Source organism: Glycine soja, chromosome 14 (genome assembly GCF_004193775.1).
Source record: "Glycine soja cultivar W05 chromosome 14, ASM419377v2, whole genome shotgun sequence".
NCBI lineage: Eukaryota > Viridiplantae > Streptophyta > Magnoliopsida > Fabales > Fabaceae > Glycine > Glycine soja.
The window spans coordinates 4282363-4304755 of NC_041015.1; the positions used below are offsets into that span (position 1 = coordinate 4282363).

General features: G+C 32.8%; 4 protein-coding genes across 7 annotated transcripts; all 4 read left to right on the forward strand.

The window, feature by feature from the left end:
- Positions 1-2454: 2454 nt before the first annotated feature.
- LOC114384236 (glycine-rich cell wall structural protein-like) lies at positions 2455-4566 on the forward strand. Its single transcript, XM_028343892.1, has 2 exons — positions 2455-2654; positions 2826-4566. The coding sequence occupies exons 1-2, from the start codon at positions 2543-2545 to the stop codon at positions 4460-4462; spliced, it is 1749 nt and encodes a 582-aa protein (XP_028199693.1). The 5' UTR covers positions 2455-2542; the 3' UTR covers positions 4463-4566.
- Positions 4567-8689: 4123 nt separating this feature from the next.
- Positions 8690-10777, forward strand: LOC114384433 (loricrin-like). 2 transcript variants are annotated; one of them, XM_028344102.1, is made up of 4 exons: positions 8696-8988; positions 9214-9267; positions 9345-9719; positions 9822-10777. In XM_028344102.1, exons 1-4 carry the CDS (start codon positions 8829-8831, stop codon positions 10565-10567), a joined length of 1335 nt encoding a protein of 444 aa, XP_028199903.1. In that variant the 5' UTR covers positions 8696-8828; the 3' UTR covers positions 10568-10777. The 2 variants fall into 2 exon arrangements, with proteins under 2 accessions (XP_028199902.1, XP_028199903.1); XM_028344101.1 differs by having other exon boundaries at positions 8690-8988; positions 9345-10777.
- A 3760-nt stretch (positions 10778-14537) lies between these two features.
- On the forward strand, positions 14538-15950 carry LOC114383223 (glycine-rich cell wall structural protein-like). 3 transcript variants are annotated; one of them, XM_028342848.1, is made up of 3 exons: positions 14538-14685; positions 15558-15647; positions 15675-15950. In XM_028342848.1, exons 1-3 carry the CDS (start codon positions 14592-14594, stop codon positions 15749-15751), a joined length of 261 nt encoding a protein of 86 aa, XP_028198649.1. In that variant the 5' UTR covers positions 14538-14591; the 3' UTR covers positions 15752-15950. The 3 variants fall into 3 exon arrangements, with proteins under 3 accessions (XP_028198649.1, XP_028198647.1, XP_028198648.1); XM_028342846.1 differs by having other exon boundaries at positions 15558-15950; XM_028342847.1 differs by having other exon boundaries at positions 15561-15950.
- Positions 15951-20315: 4365 nt separating this feature from the next.
- On the forward strand, positions 20316-21370 carry LOC114384479. Its single transcript, XM_028344146.1, has one exon. It carries the CDS (start codon positions 20486-20488, stop codon positions 20858-20860), a length of 375 nt encoding a protein of 124 aa, XP_028199947.1. The 5' UTR covers positions 20316-20485; the 3' UTR covers positions 20861-21370.
- Positions 21371-22393: the final 1023 nt, after the last annotated feature.

Consider the following 22393-nt stretch of genomic DNA (forward strand, 5'->3'; position numbering starts at 1 on the left):
AAAAATACTAATCATAAAACCTTTTAAAAAAATCTTTAAAATCATTATATTATTACAACGTCTTTTAAAACTCATAAATTTTTTTATACTAAAATATTTTTTTTTGAAATTTTAATCAAATTACTCTATATTTTTTTAAGCTCAAAATTATTTTTTATATTAATAATTAATAATATTAAATTCTATTTTTATTTTTTTATTAATTTATGTATTATCATAAACGAACATTAATTTTTAATTCATATAACATAATATTTTTAAATTTAAATTTATGTAAGTAATAAATATGTTAAAATAATCTTTTAAAATTTTAATCTAATTAGTTAAAATTTATTTTTGAAATCTCAAAATTATTTTATATTAATAATTAATATTTTTTATTTGCCTCATTAATAATTTTAATAATATTAAATGCTATTTTAAATTTTTTTTCATTAATTTTTGTGTCATCATAAATGCACATTAATTTTCTATTGATATCATATTATATTTTTAAATTTAAATTTATGTGAACTTTTATGATTATATAAATTTACGTGCTTGTCCTTATTAGATTTTTTGGGGGGTAGGGGGATTACGATTGGTGTGTATCTCTTTATGTAACAAGGAAGTTAAAATCTATAAAAGAATTATGTTAAAATAATTTTTTAAAATTTTAATTCAATTAGTTTTTATTTTTTTTAAAGCTCAGTATTAGTTTATATTAATAATTAATAATTTTGGATTGCCTTATTCATAATATTAATAATTAATAGTATTAAATATTATTTTAATGTTTTCATTAATTCTTGTATTATCATAAACGCACATTAATTTATATTTTTAAATTTATATCTATGTGAACTTTTGTGATGTATATAAATTTACGTGCTTGTCCTTATCAGTTTTGGGGAGGGAGAATTATGCTTTGTGTATATTTCTTTACGTAATAAAGAATTTAAAATTTATTTTATGTTAAAATAATATTTTAAAATTTTAATTCTATTAGTTTATATCTATTTTAAAGCTCAATATTAGTATATTAATAATTAATAATATTAAATGCTAATGCACATTAATTTTTAATTGATATCATATTATATTTTTAAATTAAATTTATGTGAACTTTTGCTATATATATATATATATATATATATATATATATATATATATATATATATATTTACATGTTTGTCCTTATAGTTTGGGTGGGGTGGGAGTATCTTTCCCTGTTGACATTGTTGCTTATAACCAATCCAAGATACACTAGATATCCAATTGTTCGATATTAATTTGTATTCATTTTCATTACAGAGTTAAGTTGATGTATACAAGCATCAAGAATTCAATGCTACTTAAGTAATAAAAAAAACATTGAATGCTACTTCATAATATTGATAATTAATAATATTAAATGCTATTTTAATCTTTTCCATTAATTTCTGTATTGTCATAAATGCACATTATATTTTAAATTTATATTTATGTAAACTTTTGTGATGTATATAATTTATGTGTTTGTCCTTATCCCTTTTGGGCAGATCATGCTTGGTTTATATTTCTTTAAGCAATTAAGGATTTAAAAACAGAAAAATCCTAAAATAATTCTTTAAAATCCAACTAGTTTATATTAATAATTAATAATTTTGGATTTCCTTATTCATAATATTAATAATTAATAAAATTAAATGATTTTTTTTCGTTAATGTTTGTATTATCATATATGCACGTTAATTTTTAATTGATATCACACTATATTTTTAAATTTAAATTTATGTGAACTTTTGTGATGTATATAAATTTACGTGCTTATCCTTATCGATTTTTGTTGGGGAAATTAAGGTTGGTGTGTATTCCTTAAAGTAATAAAGAATAATGTCATTTATGTGGTTCTTTAAGAAAGAAAAAAACATAAACACATTCTTTCAAAGACATACATTATTTAATCTGAAAGATTGTCTATCTTATATTTGATTCCGAAACTCTGTTAAATTTAAAAGTAACTTTATTTGGCCGAAAATAAAAATATAAGAAACTTTACCATAAATTTTGTAATGATTTAATAGTATTTCATTTAAGAAAAAGGGGGTGAACAAATTAAATTTGATTTATACTAATTTTTTTAAAATTTTGTTCTTGCTCAGTCAAAGAAACTGAAGGACGCATTTATAGCAAATTGCAAGTTATCTTTCCCTGTTGACTTTGATGCCTATAACCAATGCAAGATACAATAGATATGCGCTTGTTTAATATTTGTATTCATTTTCATTACATAGTCATGTTCATCAAGCATTCAATGCTACTTAAGCAATAAAAAAAACATTAAATGCTACTTTCCGAAAATTAAGAATAACGTTGAGTAGGATATCGGCAGAGTGAATTGTGAGTTTTTGGAGAAATATGAATTTATTATTTGGGTTAAATTGGCAAGTTGGGGCCCTTCTCAACTCCAGCTATCTCCCTTCATCCTATATATAGAACCACTTCCCCACTGTTTTTCAAATCGATACGTCATTATCAAACATTGATTTGAAATTCACTTTGTTTTGTTTAGTTCTGAAAAATGTTTTCTAAGGAAACCATACTCATCCTAGGTCTCTTGACCATGGTTGCTCTTATATCCTCTAACGTGACAGCTAGAAACCTTGCTGAGACCTCCCCAATGTCTACAACGGGTGAGTTTGCATTTTGCTTTGAATTCTCATATACTGCAATTAAATTCGATTATGCATTGCATTGTAACGGACTAAATTGACGATAAATCTTGTGTTATGTTCCTTAATCGTAATTATTGTTTTTGTGACAAATGTGATTATGACATTTGGTCAACGTTTATGCGTTTGTAGGTGAAGTTGCTAAAGAGAAAAAAGTGAGTGATGTGAAATATGAACAAAATCCAAGTCATGGGGTTTGTTCAACGTCAAATTGCTTTGGTTGGGGCATTCCAGGTTTTGGTAGTATCTTCCCTGGATGGGGTATCCCTATTGGTGGTGGTGGGCCTGGAGTTGGTGGACCAGGAATGGGCAAGCCTGGTGGTGACGGACCCGGAGGTGGTGGCGGACCCAAAGGTGGTACAGGGTCTGGTGGTGGTGGACCCGTAGGTGGTGGTTATGGAGGCGGGCCTGGAGGTGGTGCAGGGCCTGGTGGTGGTGCAGGTCCTAGTGGTGGCGGATCCGGAGGTGGTGCAGGTCCTGGTGGTGGTGGACACGAAGGTGGTACAGGACCTGGTGGTGGCGGACCTGTAGGCGGCGGTTACGGAGGCGGGCCCGGAGGTGGTGCAAGTCCAGGTGGTGGTGAATCTGGAGGTGGTGCAGGACCTGGTAGTGGCGGTTATGGAGGTGGGCCTGGAGGTGGTGCAGGGTCTGGTGGCGGTGGCGGGCCCGGAGGTGGTACAGGGCCTGGTGGTGGTGGTTATGGAGGTGGGCCTGGAGGTGGTGTAGGGCCTGGTGGTGGTGGCGGACCTGGAGGTGGTGCAGGTCCTGGTGGTGGCGGACCCGGAAATGGTACAGGGCCTGGTGGTGGTGGTTATGGAGGTGGCCCTGGAGGTGGTGCAGGGCCTGGTGGTGGTGGCGGGCCCGGAGGTGGTACAGGGCCTGGTGGTGGTGGTTATGGAGGTGGGCCTGGAGGTGGTGTAGGGCCTGGTGGTGGTGGCGGACCTGGAGGTGGTGCAGGTCCTGGTGGTGGTGGACCCGGAGGTGGTATAGGGCCTGGTAGCGGTGGTTATGGAGGTGGGCCTGGAGGTGGTGTAGGACCTGGTGGTGGTGGCGGACCCGGAGGTGGGACAGGGCCTAGTGGTGGCAGTTATGGAGGTGGGCCTGGAGGTGGTGTAGGGCCTGGTGGTGGCGGACCCGTAGGTGGTGGTTATGGAGGCGGGCCTGGAGGTGGTGCAGGGTCTGGCGGTGGCAGTTATGGAGGTGGGCCTGGAGGTGATGCAGGTCCTGGTGGTGGTGGACCCGGAGGTAGTGCAGGGCCTGGCAGTGGTGGTTATGGAGGTGGGCCTGGAGGTGATATAGGTCCTGGTGGTGGTGAACCAGGAAGTGGTGCAGGGCCTGGCAGTGGTGGTTATGGAGGTGGGCCTGGAGGTGATGCAGGTCCCGGTGGTGGTGGACCAGGAGGTGGTGCAGGACCTGGTGGTGGTGAACCAGGAAGCGGTGCAGGGCCTGGCAGTGGCGGTTATGGAGGTGGTCCTGGAGGCGGTGTAGGTCCTGGTGGTGGTGGACCAGGAGGTGGTGCAGGTCCTGGTGGCGGCGGACCCGGAAGTGGTGCAGGGCCTAGTGGTGGTGGACCCGGAGGTGGCAGTTATGGAGGCGAGCCTGATGGTGGTGAACCCGGAGGTGACGGTTATGGAGGCGGGCCTGGAGGTGGTGCGGGTCCTGGTGGTGGCGGACCTAAAGATGGTGGTTTTGGAGGTGGGCCTTATGGTGGGTACGGTCCAAGATCTCATGGGTTTGGAGTGAAGCCATATTCCAAAGACTTGAATTAGAGATATTTTATCAATATATAATAATTATGTTTATTATGTGATAGTGTCACAGTGTTTGTTCTTCTTTCATATTTGTGTTGCTATTAAACTGGTTATTCTTATTATGATGCCTTGCTCATTGAATTCATTTTCTAACGTATTCTTGAGTTAGAAACCTTTTAAAAGGAAAAAATAACGTGACACAAAATTAAGGCTACGGATAAAAAGAGTTTTATAATTAAAGCTTGTTTTAATTATAAGTTAGAAACTTTCTAAAGAAAATAGAAAAATAAAGGGGAAAAAAGTACGGTGACACCAAATTAAGGCTAAGGATAAAAGGAGTTTATATTGTTTGTTTATATATTTTAATTTCTTTTAAAGATTTTTTTGTTTATATTTTACATTATTAATTAAATTATCTGCATTTACAATATTATTGAAACCTAAGACGCTTGTCTCCCTTTATGTTGAATAGACTAAACTAAAGCCATATACACAATTCTTTTAAATTCGTGATTAAATACAGCAACGCTTTCCCTTTCACGCACCAAACGAAAAACAACAAAAACTTGTGCAGATAAAGGAAGCATATATATGCAGGAGCCAGGAGCACAGTAGCAAACCAATAAATGCAGGAGTAATTAATCTATGCATGCTGTCATGGGTGTATGTATATATAAGTGAAGAATGTGAGTGGCAGCAGTACAGTGTTCGTTTCGTGAATCCTAAAACTAACAATTCTTGATCATTCCTAATACATTCATAATTTTTTATGATCAAGATATCAAATAAAATGGATTATTTTAATATAATTCCAGTACATATTCTTAATGGAAGTTACTATAAACAAAAAAAAAATGAAGTTATTTAGTGCACGAAAACACATCTTCGTGTTGATGGTTTAGAAATTTAATGATAAATATTTAAGGAGTTATTAAAAGTTTTGTTCTTATTATTATATTTATTTTAAAATAATTATATAATGTGAGCAAATTAAGTTTGGTTTATCTTATTGGTCAGTTCAAGAAACTTCAAGAACCATATTGAAAGTATAATCAAGCCTATTTTTTTTATAAAAAAAAAAAAGCAAGATAAGCAAGACAATATTAATTAACAAATTTTGAAAATTACGTTTTTGTTAGAAAACATAGTCGTACAAATTTGACGAAATCATTTTGATCTAAACAACATATCCTTTATTGGATCATCAAGTCCAGACAAAACAAACTGAAGGCATTAGAGCAAATACCCAGCAGCAGGATCGTGGCATAAAACGATATTTTAAGCAATTATTATATTTGATTTTAATCCACTAATTAACAAAGTACAGTATGTGATTTCATGCATCGCCAAATTTGTGCTGCCCATATGTCGTTTAGGTTTCGTTTTAGATCCCGATCATTCTTTGCCTATTACTTAATCGATTTTGAATTTTTTTATAATAAAATAAGAGAAAAAAAAATAATTTAAATGATAATTGTGATTGAATGATTGCTTAAATTATTTTATATTATTAGTATATAGATATTAAATTCATAGAATAATACTAAATTTTATTTTTTGAATAGATAGAACAGTTTCATATTAACTTGGACTCCTTTCACATTTTTTTAATTGATTACTTTTTTCATTTAATCTTACCAAGTGAAATATTAGCAGCATTGTATTCACTCTTTTTGACACACTCTCCTATTGAATAAATCCTCTTTTTTTTTAGGATATAAATCCTTTTAAATCTTACTAAATGCGTAGTATATAAATAATTCATTTCTCATTTAGGGGCTTCTTTTCCAAATTAATGACTCACATGCGTCTTAAGGAATAAGAAAAAATATGTTATTAGAAGGAGATGTATTACTGACACTCTTCGACAAAAATTTCATATATACAGAACTTTTTAAATCTTTCTGCACTAATGCTCACCATAGAACATACTAAATAGAATTTCTAAAATATAAAAAAATTTAATTTCTAAACACTATCACAGTATCACCGTAAAGATTTTTATATTCTCATCAGCTAAATCTGAAACCACTTTAAATTATGACCTTTTAAGTCATTATCAAAAAAATTAATAATTTTATCATATATGACAGTATAAAAAAAGTTTTTATAATATCAGTCTATTTAAACTAAATTAATTTCAAATTGGTAAATATTACAAATTTAAATTTAATACTAGCTATAATTATCAAATATCAAAATCTACATAATATAAGACATCCAATGGTGTACGTTTACAATCAGGCAGTAGCACAACCCGTAATTAATTTTAATAAATAAAATGTCTTAAGACGGATCCAAACAAATATTTCCTCCGTCAATCCTTATCATAAGACTCAATTAATTAATTTATTCATAAAAAATAAATTAATTTAATTAAAAGTATTAAATTTATCTTAAATCAATACTTTTTTAAATTATTATGGTAAATAAAAATAAAAAACATTTATGAGTTACATATTTCTCCACAAATGAAAGAATTTCAGTTTTAAATTAATCATATAAATATTTTTTTTCAAAAATTTCCCAGATGAAAAGTAACATTATTATATTCCACATCACATGTCTTTGTATTTTGTGAGAAATATCTCTGGTTAATTCACTGGGTGTTTAGATTAATAATAATAAAAATAATAAAGCGTCATTATGATTTGTATCTTCTTTTCTTTATAAGTAATAATATTATTTAATACAAAAGACAGTTTGTTAAAATGTATTACAAATTCATTAATTTTAACTAATCAAAAGTCAAATACATATGTAGTGGAGATTTAAAAAAAGTGTTCAAGATATTAAAAAAATATAAAAAATTTACACTTTCATGTATGGTACAAAAATCATTTTGTCCCGTTTTAATATTTTTCTTATAAAGACTGCCCCTTCTTTGTAACGCCTTGTTTCCTTTTTTAAGAAAAAAAAAACAGTTACACGATTCTTTACTCCCCTTCTCACATTATTTAAATTAAACGAAAAATCAAATTACTTATCATATGAATATTTTCTCTTCTTTTTTCTTTTTGTTCAATCATTTAATATTAAACTAATAACTACTGCATGTAACCGAAAAGGTTTAAAATTAAGATACGTATAATTTTGTTTATTATTTAAAGTTTATTTTTTTTATAAAAAAGTTAATTGTTTTTTAACATACGAGCATAAAATGTTAAAAAATATCTTTAGAAACATAAATATTACTCGTAAGACATTACAACTATAATTTCAAATATTTGAAAAAAAATATTACATTTAAGATGTTACAAATGCCAATTTCTTTTATGTATATATGCAGATAATTTAGTAGTTTCTTATCTCCCTAACAATTTAGTATATCCAACCATCATATCTTTATTTCAATATTAACTCATTTTTTACTATTGATTATAAAATTAAATATTAAAATAACTATTAATTTAACTTATAAATTGTAGATATATAAATATAAATTAAGTATAATAAATTTAGAAAAAAAATACCTACAAACCATTTTTCACTTGATATTAAAAATTAAAAGAGGAAGGCGGTTTCATTTTAAAATTAGAATAAATTTGTCATTAATAAATAATTTTTTTTAACTATTCAAGATTTTTAAAGTGATTGATTAAGTTAAATAATATATATATATATATATATATATATATATATATATATATATATATATATAATTTTTCAAATATAGTAATTAGTGAAGCCCATTTTAACTCATTCAAATTTCAAACAATCTAAAGAGTGTAGTAAAAAAAATTGTTAACACGTATACACGTACGTGTTGATAACGTGTGCTCAATTTCATGAAATTAAGAACATTACTAGCCTCATCCACTTTGCCCTCATGCACCGTCCACGGAAATTCAGTTACACCGAATACATGATACCCAGAAATGGTCCTTCTTCTCTTTTATCCCTCTTTTTCTGTGTCCTTTTTAGTTTTTTCTCTCTTTCTTCTTCAATGAGTTTGATTGAAAAAAGTAAGAAACGCTTATGTAGATGACATGCCGAGCTTCTTACATGAACACGCGTATTCAAGGTGTCACAAGCACATGAACACGCCTATTGAACTGCTTGTTCTTCATTATCTTCATTAATGGTAAAGAAGAAAGTTTCAACCTTGATGCGCGGATAATAGGGCATGGAACTGATTCTACCGATAGCATCTCAATAAATATCTTATACTTGAACTTCAATGCGCCTTGCCATTTTCCTTAATTAGCTTTGAATCTGGGTGCAATGTAACATCTGGATAATCTTATTTTCATGGTAAAGTTAGAGAAAAGGCCTGAAAATACCCGAAGAAAGGAGCCAAAAAGTATTAAGCAGATGGTTCACAAGTAGGTCCCGCTTCACACTGTTGCATGCAATACTTTAATACTTTTCTTGCACTATATATATGGGTCTTGTTGAGCCTTTGCATTCATCCTTCTCAACTGTTGTTATGTTCACTAACAAAATGAATCTGATCAAGCCCTTTATTTTGCTTTGTTTTCTGTATGGGGTGATCCTCATCGCTGCGGTGGTGGCTGGTGAGCCATGGAAAGATGAGGAAAAAGGTATGAACCTTAACTTGTTTAAGGTTAATGATAATAATGCACTTTATTTGTTCATCAATTATTTGAATTTGTTAAAGAATTTAGTCAAAAAGACTGTTTATGAAAGTGATATAAGTATATTCCATTTTCCAAAACATTAAGTTCATGAAACTCACGTAAAACTGACATGTAGTAAGTTAAACCTTAATTTATAGCTAATCATTACCTCTGATGATGAAACTGTAGGAACAAACGGAATTCACGAAGAATTTAGTGGATGCGATGAAGTGCAGGGAATCCGTAAGTATTTCCTTTTCTCTTCTCATGTTTCCTTTTATAACAAGGTACGTGAATCTTAAACGTGGTGGTTTATGCAGTTTTGAGTGGTAGGAAATTCCAGCTAAATCATGATACCGGTAACTGTGGGAAAGGAAAGGGAAAGGGAGGTGGTGACAAAGGGGGAGGAGGTGATGAAGGTGGATCAGGAGGTGGTGGAGGTTATGGTGGTGGTGGATCAGGTGGAGGTGGAGGTGGTAGTGCCGGAGGCGGTGGAAGCGGAGGAGGTGGTGGAAGCCAAGGGGGCGGAAGTGGAGGTTACAGTGGTGGTGGAAGTCAAGGAGGAGGGGGTAGCGCCGGAGGTGGTGGTGGAAGCCAAGGAGGAGGAGGTAGCGCCGGAGGTGGTGGTAGCGAAGGAGGAGGGGGTAGTGCTGGAGGTGGTGGTGGAAGCCAAGGAGGAGGAGGTAGCGCCGGAGGTGGTGGAAGTGGAGGAGGAGGAGGTAGTGCTGGAGGTGGTGGAGGTTACGGCGGTGGTGGTGAAGGGGGTGGAAGCCAAGGGGGAGGGGGCAGCGCTGGAGGTGGTGGTAGCGAAGGAGGAGGGGGCAGCGCTGGAGGTGGTGGTAGTGAAGGAGGAGGAGGTAGTGCTGGAGGTGGTGGAGGTTACGGAAGCGGTGGAAGCCAAGGAGGAGGGGGTAGTGCCGGAGGTGGTGGTAGCGAAGGAGAAGGGGGTAGTGCTGGAGGTGGTGGTGGAAGCCAAGGAGGAGGAGGTAGCGCCGGAGGTGGTGGTAGTGAAGGAGGAGGAGGTAGTGCTGGAGGTGGTGGAGGTTACGGAAGTGGTGGAAGCCAAGGAGGAGGGGGTAGTGCCGGAGGTGGTGGTAGCGAAGGAGGAGGAGGTGATGCTGGGGGTGGTGGTAGCCAAGGAGGAGGTAGTGGAGGTTATGGTGGTGGTGGAAGTGGAGGAGGTGGTGGTAGCGAAGGAGGAGGAGGTAGTGCTGGGGGTGGTGGAAGCCAAGGAGGAGGGGGCAGTGCCGGAGGTGGAGGTAGCCAAGGAGGAAGTGGAGGAGGTGGTGGTAGCCAAGGAGGAGGAAGTGGAGGAGGCGGCCAAGGAGGTAGTGGTGGTGATCAAGGAGGTGGCGGAGGTTACATTGGGGGTGGTGGTAGTGAAGGAGGAGGTTCTAGTGGTGGCGAGGGCGGAGGCTACGGTGCTGGTGGCGGCGATAAAGGAGGAGGAATTGGAGGTGATGAAAAAGGAGACGATCATCATGGAGAAAGGGGAAAAGGTGGGAAAGATAGAGGACACAAAGGTGGCGAAGGAGGATATTGAATTATTATTAAAGAAGGCTATGGCATATAGAATAAAGGGAAAGGACGTGTTGGTTGGCATGGAACCAAAGTCTAGAGTTAGACAACTACTACCTAGTTCTTTCTTCAACTTAAATGTAGCTTTAGAGATGATACTCGGTTTCATTGTTCCCTTTTCATGTAATACTTTACGTTGATCCATGAATAAAAATTTGACAATTTACGTAGAGTATCTAATTTGCAACAATATTATATTCATTGACGCTAGTATATATTTATTCATTCAAGATTTCACCAAATTATCTTTACCAAATATCCTTTTCCATTTTTAAAATTAATCATGTTGAAAGTTAATTTTATGGGCTGCTAGCTATTAGAGATTTAGATTGTGATTAGTAGTGAGCCCATATAAAGGGATTTGTCTATGGTGAAGTTTCAAAATTGGGGTTCACCTCTGAACATGTCATTTTTACTTATAATAGTCAGCCATCAACCTGTTCATCAACCGGTTGTAAAAAAAAAATTGCCAATTAATATCTCATTCCTCCTAATTCTTCTTCCTTGGACAATATCTACTCATCTACTGTTTTATTCTTCTTTTCTTTCTACAACAGCATCCCTCCCCAAACGTATCCCATTTATTCATGCCAAATTGAAGAAAAATGCTAATAAGAATACTAATGAAGCATGTGTTACAGGGGAACAGTTAGTAACCCAAATCGAAACACTAAACTTAAAAGATGGTTCTTGGTTTCAGTATTTTTTTTGTTTTATTTTCAAAGAAAACAAAAACAAAAGTGGAAATAAGTTTGTTTAAAATTTAGAAAATATTTTCTTCAGAAAGTGAAAGAAAATATTTTCAAAAACATACTCAAAATTAAAAATAACAAATTAACATTTTCAATCTTTTCTAAGAAGTAAAAATGCACTAACACCTTAAAATACATTCTTCTAAATACATGTTTTTTAAATCTTGAAAATAGAAATTATTTTTAGAAAATAAAAACAAAAAAAATAAACACTCAAACAAAGTATCACCTAAATAACCCAAAGGTTTAATTGCAAAAATCATTTTAGTATTTCTCTCAACTCACTAAATTGTTTCCTAAATTTTAATTCACTATTTTTTTCAAATTTATTATTTAAATCTTTATGACTAAAATTAGACATTAACTTTCACTTGTCATTATCTACATAATTGGTAAAATGTGAATAAAAATTAACGACAAATAAAATAATAACACATAATGATCAACATTTTTTGTTAGTTGAATATTAAGCATGAGGACTCTAATAGTAAATTTGAAAAAAAAAAACTTTAATAGTAAATTAAAATATAAAAAGATCGATCTAATGAATTAGAATAAATTACAAAATATTTTTCATTAAGCCTAACCCAAATGCAGAAAAAAAAAAAAGGCAAATCTAACATTGTAATAAATTGTTCATTTCTGGCACAACATCATTGTTTGTCCCTTTCTGTTTGTCCTTCAAGCATTACACAATTAAATCAAAATCAAACCATGAAACCCTTTCACTTCAAGGGCAAGTACCAAGATCTCTGTTCGATCACTTGCTACAGATAAGCTTAAATGAAAAGCTACAAGAACTACCCTTGCAAGAACTAGAGGTACAATGATTCGACAACAAAACCAAAAAAAAAAATGAAAAAAAAAAATAAGAAAAACAATTAAAATGCTCTACAGACTTGACATCACCGAGCAAACCTTCATCGTCACAACTCTCTCCCTCGACGCTGGCAAAATATCTTCGTCTATATACCTCTGTGCAATACACGCACCATTGCACCTACTCTACCAGAAACTCAGATATGATAGAAAACCCATATTTGAAAATTGATTTGGGGTTATGGTGCTTTCTTCATCGATGGTTCGCTCAACTACTTCGTCATCAATCTTGCCATTGCCTCATTGATGATGTAGTGCTGTTGTATTAAAATAATAATATATCTAACAATCAAAATAGAAAGTTCACAGGTACGTAAACCCATTTTCACAGAATTCACCGTAGACAAATCCTATATAATGGCTGATGTAATCATCTTCTAATTACCACTTTACTTTTAATCAAATAACATTTTTCTGTCTCTCTCAGATTTTCTCATTTTCTCTCTCAAATCGAATCCATGAGAACAAAAATGACCATTCGACCCAGGTAATTCAAAAGCTCAATGGATGTTATCGCTAAGAGTACATGTGACTTCAATATGGGTTGAAATATAAGCAAAATTTGCTTATGAGACCCAACAAGAAGTGTATACAATGTGGAGACCAACCCAATAGAACTGCCTATTCTAGAAGGAATAATAGAAGAAACCCCATTCGCCCGTGGAGAGAACAAGACTGTATCCATCCTTTATTAAATATGGAAACAATGCAAGCCAACAAAAATCAAATATAACCAGAATAGGAAAGAAATAAAGAATCCCTTCGCACTAGAGCAAACTTTAAGTTACTCGCGCGCATGAGGGAAGGAAAAACTTCAACTTATTCCAAAGAAAGGTTCAAGAAACATGAGTCACAAATTAGACAACAAACTTACAATCCCTTACACAAAACGAAAACCAAAGAAAGTAGAATACAAAATGTTGGGAATTTTTAATTATGAAAGAAGCAATCATTAGAATAAAAAAATTGTTCGAATGATGCCAAACTCATAAAGGTAGAGAATTTTTAAGGCAAACCAAAATTCAAGAACAAGGTTATCTAAGCCCAAAACATTTAAGAGAAAACTTATAAAAAAAAATGGTAAAATAAATAAGGTCATCAAAACTAAGTTTACTAAAATGCATACAATAAAAATGTGAAGCCTAAGGTGACGATTAAGCCTAAAAGAATAGAACCATAAGAACCAATACAAGTTAGCAAAGACAGGGCTAACTCGTTTTTTTGGGAAATTCTTTTTTGGGCCCCTTTTTACAGGATTCAAGTCAAATATTAAAAATTAAGACAATGTGTTAGTCCATTAGTCAACCTCTTAAAGCCTGCATGCATTGAGAATCTTTTGATCGAGGACAAATCTCAATATGACTTGAACCACTGGATAAGGAGTTGATATTTTCGCTAAAACACTTTTTGAATTGTAGTGAGAATAGATAAAAGTGTTCCTCTCTACATTTTTTCCGTCCCTTTCCTCCTCCCCCATTCTTCTCACCACCATTTTTCCTTCCCCTTGCATTTTATTTATTATTTTATACCTAACAAAAATATAATTTTATTATGTTATACTTTCGTTATGATTTTTAACTTAGAACACAATTGAATCGCATTTTTCTTATGATATTTTTTGTTTTGAAAAACAATCTGACGGAAGTATGATTTCATCCTATTATTAGACGAATAATACAATAAATTATAATTTCGTTGTATTGATTAACACAACGAAATTATAATTTTGTTGTATAATTTAGTGTATTATGTAAAAGTTAGAGACAGACTAAAGATAAAGCTCCTCTTAAAAATAGATAAAGTTAAATTTTTCAAATCAAAATTTTTATAAAAAGTTTTATTAGGAATCCCGAAACTATTAATGTGGGACTTAATTTTGAAATATTCAACCGAAACACTAATATATCCATGTCGATTAATGATTATATGTAGCAATTTTGTTCAATATTTCAAAGCAAATTAATTCTATGACAATATCCTTCTTCTTTCTTGTATATAATTAAATATGATGCAACCAGTTTACACATTTTCTTGGTCACTTGCCAGTTGCCATCTTCTGATAAAATTGCTTACCTCAGTATACACACTTGTCCCAGTTTAACACTTTAATGGCTGAATCGGTGTTGATAAGGATAATTGACCCCCTATTATCCTCGCAATCAGCCAAACAATTCCAGTTATCTAACCAAGATAAATACCATAATTTAAGAAAGCGAATTTAATGACCACTGTCATCTACTTCATTTCTTTTTTTATCTCCTTTCGTTTATCTTCTCTCATGATCACTATAAATAGCAGTCGAGAAACACAGTCTATATACTTCACAACAACTCATCTTTATATAACCTAATTGCATAGATGAATACCAAGCCCGTTTTCTTCTTGTGCTTCCTCTGCGCACTGCTTCTCATCTCTGTTGTGGCAACTGAGCCATCCAAAGATGAGACACAAGGTAATGCATATTATATAGCTAGCTGCAATTTATCCTTTCTCAAATCACCAAGATTAACCATTATCCTTCCACTTAGTCTTCATGTTTCTTTAATTTCTTGTTAATCCTATTCCCCTCTCAGTAAAACAATTAAACATTAATTTTGAAATTTAAATTATTTCCTAATCTAGTCGATGAGGTAGTGTGGTGGCTATGTAGTTTCCACTTTCCATGCCCCTACAATATTGCTTTCTTCTTTAATATATTTTGGTCATGTACATTGAAGCTATTTGAGATTTCTCAATACATTGAAGCTATACAACTCTGCTACTTAGGGCCATACTTTTCTACATTTGCAGCAATAGCAGTGCCACTTTAATACATTACAAATTATCCAAACTTTAAAAATTCTCCTTAAATCTTAAGAATAATTTCCCATGCATGCAACTATATATATTGTCCAAGGTTGCAGTGTTGGAACCGAGAAACAAAATCCTAACATCAAATTTTTGCTATTCATGAGTTTTAGTTTCAAAAGTCGTTACCTTAAGGCGTGTTTCTCCTCCTTTTATTGCCAATTGAAATTATACGGTATATAAGACATTATATATTTATTTTCTACATAATCAAAAATAAATTTTATATTACATTATTGCTTGCGCTCTGGCATATATTGGCATTGTTATATAAGTAATGCATACCACCACAAGACCCCATTTCTACCATAATATATTTTTTTCGGGTGCTACAATGAATATTAATAATGGTGTTACTGTTGATTAATTTTATTATGCTTAGTAGTTATGCATGTAAATGTAACTTTTGAAAAAAGAAAAAGAAATAAATTAACAAATCAATGTCATATTTAAAAATGTTAGTCTATACCTGTGCAGCAGAAGAACCAAAGACACAGCCAGATGCCTGGGGAAGAGGTGGAAGTGGGGGGCATGATGGAAGCTGGGGACACGGTGGAGACTGGGGGCATGGCGGAGGAGGACACGGTGGAGGACATGGCGGAGGAGGACACGGTGGAGGACATGGCGGAGGATGCAGATGCTGCGGTCGAAAGGGCTGCAAATGTTGCTGAAGTAAAAATCACAAATATATGAACTGAACACACTCATATACTTGAGTGTACTCCATGTAATAACTAGTATATATGTAAGAAATAAGAAATAAAAGCATGGACTCTATCCGTGCTTGGGCTGGCATAGGTTGAATGTTTTCCGCCAACCATGCATGTAGTTGACACATCTTTTTACTATACAGCATATATATTTCTACCCTCTGCTCTTCTATACTCTTTTAATTAATAATTAAGAAATTAAGTTAATTTAATTATTAATATTAAACTTATCAATAATTTAATTACCACTAAGTGCATGAATCAACTAATTCAAGAATAATTTATTACTAAGTACATGAACCAACTGACTCAAGATTATTATAGCTTAATTAGTGATATTGAATTTAAATCCTTTATATATAACTATGAAAATTTGATCACGGACAATTAAGAAGTGAAAGGAAATGCAGATGCACTACATATATGCAATAGAAGATCATAACTTACCATACTTCTCTAGAAAGTAGAAATCAAAGAGCTTTTTTAAGGAAAGACCGAAAGACATGCCTTCATCAATATCTTCAAGTACTAGCAGAATTGGTATTTGAACAATCACAGACTTATATAATTGGACGCTTGTCCCTCCTTGTAAGCACAACACAAATTTTGGCGAAAATGTGGACACATACATTGATGGAAAGACCCTTCGATATCTTAACAGAATTAGAATGATCACTTGCGTCATTCCGGAAAATCCCATTGCGTCCCATAAAAAGGGTAGCACCTGGTGCTTGTGCGAGGGCTTGTTCAAGAGTTGTCTTCCATTCAAACAGATCTTCTGATGTCTCAGCCTGATATTTGAGAAAACAATCAGAACTTATATGGCCCACAATTAATAAGGCATTTTAGAAATAGTAGTATTACTTGAATTTAATTCTCATTCGCTTAAAAATATAAAAAATGAATCACCTTAAGGGTGAATGCTCTCGCCCACATCCATCTGGAACCGTAAGAATTAGATTTTTTTTTTTCTCTTCAACAACAACACTGGGAAATAAAATTCACAATTTTAAGGCAGATTGACATCAAAATTTACAACTACAAAAAATCAATTTATCCAACATACCTCCCTGTATTGTTTAAGTCAATACCACTCCCGCAATGTTAGGTTTACTTGACCACTTCTCTCAGTTCTCTGTGGAAGGGCACTCTACATGACCAAACAAAGTAAAGACAATTATAAATAATGACAGCAAAAGTAACTCTGATATATTTGAGTCAAAGAAATCAACACCAATAGGCCAGTAAAGAATGACTTTTATAGTATTATCCAATTCCCTATTGGCCTACGGTCACATCTTATTCTGCAATAAGAATTAATTGTGAAGTAAATAAAATGTCATTTTTCCAAAACATATAGCACAAAGTATATGCATACAATGTTAATTAGTTCATATATCAAGAAGCTAAATCAATCATCAAATTAAATTTTGTTGGAAAAATCGTGATCTGCAACCATATTTGCTTAAATAAGAGTTGAATCACACAGAACAACAGAAGTAAAGAACACAAAAAGGGTATCAAATAAAGATCTTATAAGAATGAGAATGATTTGAGAGATACTAATAGGAACAATTTTGGATACAATAAATACTTTTTGCATCGCTATAAGTATAATGGAGGTAGAAAAAACATTTTCTATAACACATGAGAAAGTAAAAAATGACTATCACTTAGAAACGTCACTCAGGATAACTCCTTCCACTACAGATCAAACAAGCGTCAGAAGCCATAAAATTTATTCTTATACTACACCTTTCGAATAAATTGTTGTGTTTGGTAAAAAAGTCGAGAACATAAGTGTTACGTACTCCCCATTAATAGTTAGCTACAATAGGTTAGTAGTTACCATCTGTTAGTTATATTAGTGAGTGAGTTACTCGTGTGAGATTGTTGGCTTCTTTTTTCTATAAATAAGAAGGGGTGTTTTGAGGAAGGGATATCTTGTCATTTTGTAAGAGGGTTGCGACCAATTCCTATATCATTGATTTATTTGGATATAATAAATTAATTTATTGTGTTATTAAACACACTGTTATAAAATTATATTTTTCAACCTAAAGTTTATGTATGTGCATTGCCCTTGTGACTGATTAAATTATTAAAACTTATCATTTCATAACTTGATTTTTAAACTTAATTATGTTTTTAGTTCCTAAAATAAAAACATCTATTTTTTAATCTCTCAAATAAAAATTATTTTTTTAGTTTCTCATATTCAAAAATATATTTTAGTCTTTTTTTTAAAAAAAAATTACATTTTTTAGTCTTTCCAATTTTAAAGATGGACTAAAAAGAGTATTTTTTTTTAAATTAAATGGACTAAAATAAACATGTTTCAAATTAGAGTGACTGAAAAATATAAATTTTTATTTAAAGTACAAAAAAATAGAATTTCTAATTTAAAAAATTAAAAACATTATTAAGCCTTATTTCTATTATAAATAATTATTTCATATATTTTAAACTTGTTTTTTATATAATATTTTAAGCTTGTTATTACCCTATTGTTCATGTTGAATACCAATTAAATGAATGAAACGAGAGCCGAGCTCCGACCAGGTTTGCTCCATACGTGCAACTGGATTTATTCATCATATAGCCTTTTCTTATGATGCTTGGATTTAAACTACAGTGGTCCAACGTACCAAAACAAAATCGTAGATTCTATGCTCTGCATTATTACTGGTAAGAGAATATTTCAAGAACTAAAGAAAGTAACCTGCAGTAAAGGAACGGAGGAACAATGCATCATGGAACATGCATGGATATATGATGGATGACAGGAATCGATCAATAATGATATTTATATATTCTCATATAATATTTATCTATTTTATTTTCTCTTCTATATATCATTGAGTGTAGTATATACTATACTTAGCGAGGTGTACCAATATCATTTATTTTTTCATAGGAATATGCAAATCCACCTAATTTTATCTGATAAGATACGCTGGACGGACATGGCTCGCCAAACCCTACGAATAAAGCTTGAAAATAGAATAATGGGCCACCCTCGAATAAGGAAGATGCAGTTTTCCCAATGCTATGACCCCACTTTGTCTCCAATTTATCACAAACTACAGTGCATGGCTTCTAAAAATAATTTAACTTCCTTGATTTTCTCATGTTCACATTTTCTGGTCCAGTGTCCATAGTATCTGGCACTCACCTATTGGATAACACCATTTTGAATCTCAACCATGAATTACTCTCACTCTCACCGTCACTGGGATAATCTCGATGCCTCACTACTCACCAGAATAAAAAAAGTAGAATCTCTACTTTCTCTTGAAGCAGTAGAAGCCATGCCAAAATGGACAGGAATTTCACTTTGTTATAATATACTAATATATGTATGTTTTACTTTTGTTAAATAAAGTGAAATTTGACTTTCATTTTTTAATTTTAGTTCTTATAAATTTTACCATTTATAAAAAAAAAACTTAGTATATTCTATTTATGATGTCACCTACACACACGTCACTTGAAAATAATTTCGAACATAATATATTTAAATGTATATGATGTTATCATTAAATGATAAAAATTATTTTAAGAATTATAAGATTTATATGAATCAAAAATAAATAAAATATAAAAAAAATATTTATATTTACACAATCTAAAAACATATTTAATCTTTATTTAATTTCCTTCCCCTTTTTCTTTTTACTTTTTTGGTTTTATTCAATGTCGGACGCCAACGAAACGACTAGACTCCTGTTTTCAAGTAATAACTAGACCTAGAAACTTAACTAGTGAGATTGTGATTTCTTTTAAAGGCAAGAGATTGTGACTTTATATTTATATTTATAAGACAAAATTAAAAATTAATCACCTCAACATAAAAAATTAGGATTCAATTTATTTTTTCATTCCCATTTTCTTGTTATCATTTTATATTTTATAACTTTTTAAATTTTCTCCAATATTTATAAACAAAATAAATTTTTTTATAAGATAACTTGAATTTGACATGAAATTTTGGAATAAATTATCTATTTCATCCTTAAAGTATATATTATTCTCGTCTAAATAATCCTTAAGTTAAGCAAATAATATAATTAATCCTTCCGCAAGAAGCAGAAATCTTACTAAATAATCTCTCAAGTTCTAACAAAAATCCTTCAAATTAGTCGCTAAATGTAAGTAATATACATTAATGTAAGACTTAAATTAATGAATATTCAATACTTTAAAAACTTGTATACTCTCAACACTTTAAAGACTATCTAGAGAGAGAAAATAATACTTGAAAGAACAAGAAAAAAATTCTTATTATAAGATTTATGACATCTCTTTTGTCTGTTTCTTATGTTAGTTCTTCGTACCATACCCATTTTCTCTTCTTATTATTTTCTTTCTAACGGACTATATACATTCAAAGAAATAGATATCATACAATTTTTTGCAATAAAAATTGCAAGATAAAAGAGAACTCGATCTCTTTTAATGTTAGTGCCAAAGAAATAATCATGAATGTCGTCCATAGTGATTTAATTTCCTGCGCCCACTTAGTCCAACTCATTATTATATAAACCTTTTTGACCCTACAATCTATTCAAATCAAAGCCCCCAGAAGACTCCACACAATATCTGAAACACCTTCCTTCTACCAAACAAAATCTCATTCATTCATTCTCAACCATTTCTCACTAACATCATCACTATATTTTATTTTTCCTTAACATGGCCAGGTACCACGATCCCTACTACTACTACTTGTGGGAGTACTTCTCTTTCCCACTCCACCTCGTCTTCTTCGTGTTCATCCTTTTCTTCGTGCTAGCGTTCTCGTGGTACATAAACTACGAGTCTTTGTTCGAGGACTTGCTCGTACAGGTGAAGATCTTCCTCGCCCTCGTGCCTCTGCTCTTGTTGCTCCTCGTTCACTGCCTCTCGAGCGGAGCGTCGTTCCCAATACCCTTGCCGGAGGAGAGGGAGTCGCTGCACAGAGCTGGAGGGTCTCCGTGGGGTGTAGCACTCTTGCTTCTCTTCGTGTTGTTCATGATGGCATACCAATCTTCCTTCCACCAACGTTGGTTTCCTTTGGCTACTAGATGAGGTGATGATGCTCATGAAGGAGTTGCAAACTATTGAGTGTGAACCTTTCTTAATTGGTGAAAGATTATATACAAAAAATTATTACATGATTCAAGACCATTTTGAGTAAGAAGCAATTTCCGTGTGACACATACATGTCACGCGAAGATTGATCAAAGTCATCATCAACACGCAAATGATCTCGAACATGTAATAATTTTTGACATATTAGAGAGTAGTTAAGCATGGTTAAAAGATTAATTTTCTTTTGGAGTGGGATCTAGTGAGTTATAACTAGTAGGTTACTTTACTTTTACACAAATATATGGAATGGTCATATTGCTTAGCTTTGCACTTGTATTCTGGATTGATTTTCCCTCGGCTCAGCATAATATATGTTGGGTTACTGAAGAGCAAATTTTCAGCTTTGGAAAGAAATGAAATGAATCAACTTCATGTAATAGTTGTGTAGAGCAAAATGAGCTATGCTTATTTTTTTATGACTTATTAATATTACAAATTGTTGCTGCGTATTGTAACTCCATGTTTAGATCTTTATCTAGTTATTACCCCAGCTACAACATATGTATTAATTCTAGCTTGAATTTTGTAATTAATTGAAGTCTTCCTTCCTTTTTCCACGAACACATCTTTTCTTTGTTGACTAATGGTCACGAAGGAGAGATCACATGACGTACTCTTGAACAAGAGTATGATTATCGCCAAGAAATTAAGACAGAAATCTAGAAAGTGATGGATAAGCAGGAGAAAAAGGAAGAACCGACTCACTTTTCTTATTGTGATTTTCTCTCTTTCATGTCTCACGCTTTATTTTATTTTATTTTTCCTTAAACGTTTGTAAAAATTTTGAGAGCGTGAATAAATTATATTAAAAATTATCATTGTTACTATGTTAATAAAAAATATTGCATAAATATATTAATAAAAACATTTTCCTAAAAAATTTAGGTAAAATATTTTCAAAAATTTTAATCTTAATTGATTTACTCTAAGTGGGAGGATGGTTAGTGTGGCAGTGTGAGTGTTAAAGAATTGAGGGGAGTATTTCATATAAGAAAATTTAATATCATATTTTAATCCAAAAATATAAGATTCAAGTTTTATCCTTATATATAATGTTTAACTTTTTTTATTTTTATTACTCGACGTGAGACTTTATGTATTTTGCCTTAATTTCATGTTTAAAAAATAAAGTTTAGCCCAATCAGGAAAAATGGGTGTTCACTGTTTAGCCAAAATATGGTCCATGAGACATTGCTGAACCTAGAAACGTTTTCCGTGAAAATAGGGATTTTAGAATGAGCAATGGACCAAATTTGAGCCGTGGACGTCGACTGGTCCGCAATGGACCCAATTTGCAACATTATAGATTGTTTGGACTTTGGATGGTTTCGAACATCGAAAAAAAAAACACTCTGGGTGACTGTGGTTTGTCATGTAAAGTCCGAAAAATGATTGGTTTTACGGTTTAGTTTGTAAATTTTGTTCTGTTTGAAAAATTATTTTATTTTAATTATTAAAATATCATCTTAT

Excerpts from the sequence above, each read along its gene's own strand:
- LOC114384236 (XM_028343892.1), top strand. The coding sequence starts at position 2,543 with ATGTTTTCTAAGGAAACCATACTCATCCTAGGTCTCTTGACCATGGTT. Across the intron at positions 2,655-2,825 it reads CTCCCCAATGTCTACAACGG|GTGAAGTTGCTAAAGAGAAA; the intron begins GTGAGTTTGCAT and ends ATGCGTTTGTAG.
- LOC114384433 (XM_028344101.1), top strand. The coding sequence starts at position 8,829 with ATGGGTCTTGTTGAGCCTTTGCATTCATCCTTCTCAACTGTTGTTATG. Across the intron at positions 8,989-9,213 it reads ATGGAAAGATGAGGAAAAAG|GAACAAACGGAATTCACGAA; the intron begins GTATGAACCTTA and ends ATGAAACTGTAG. Across the intron at positions 9,268-9,344 it reads CGATGAAGTGCAGGGAATCC|TTTTGAGTGGTAGGAAATTC; the intron begins GTAAGTATTTCC and ends TGGTTTATGCAG.
- LOC114383223 (XM_028342846.1), top strand. The coding sequence starts at position 14,592 with ATGAATACCAAGCCCGTTTTCTTCTTGTGCTTCCTCTGCGCACTGCTT. Across the intron at positions 14,686-15,557 it reads ATCCAAAGATGAGACACAAG|CAGAAGAACCAAAGACACAG; the intron begins GTAATGCATATT and ends ATACCTGTGCAG.
- LOC114384479 (XM_028344146.1), top strand. The coding sequence starts at position 20,486 with ATGGCCAGGTACCACGATCCCTACTACTACTACTTGTGGGAGTACTTC.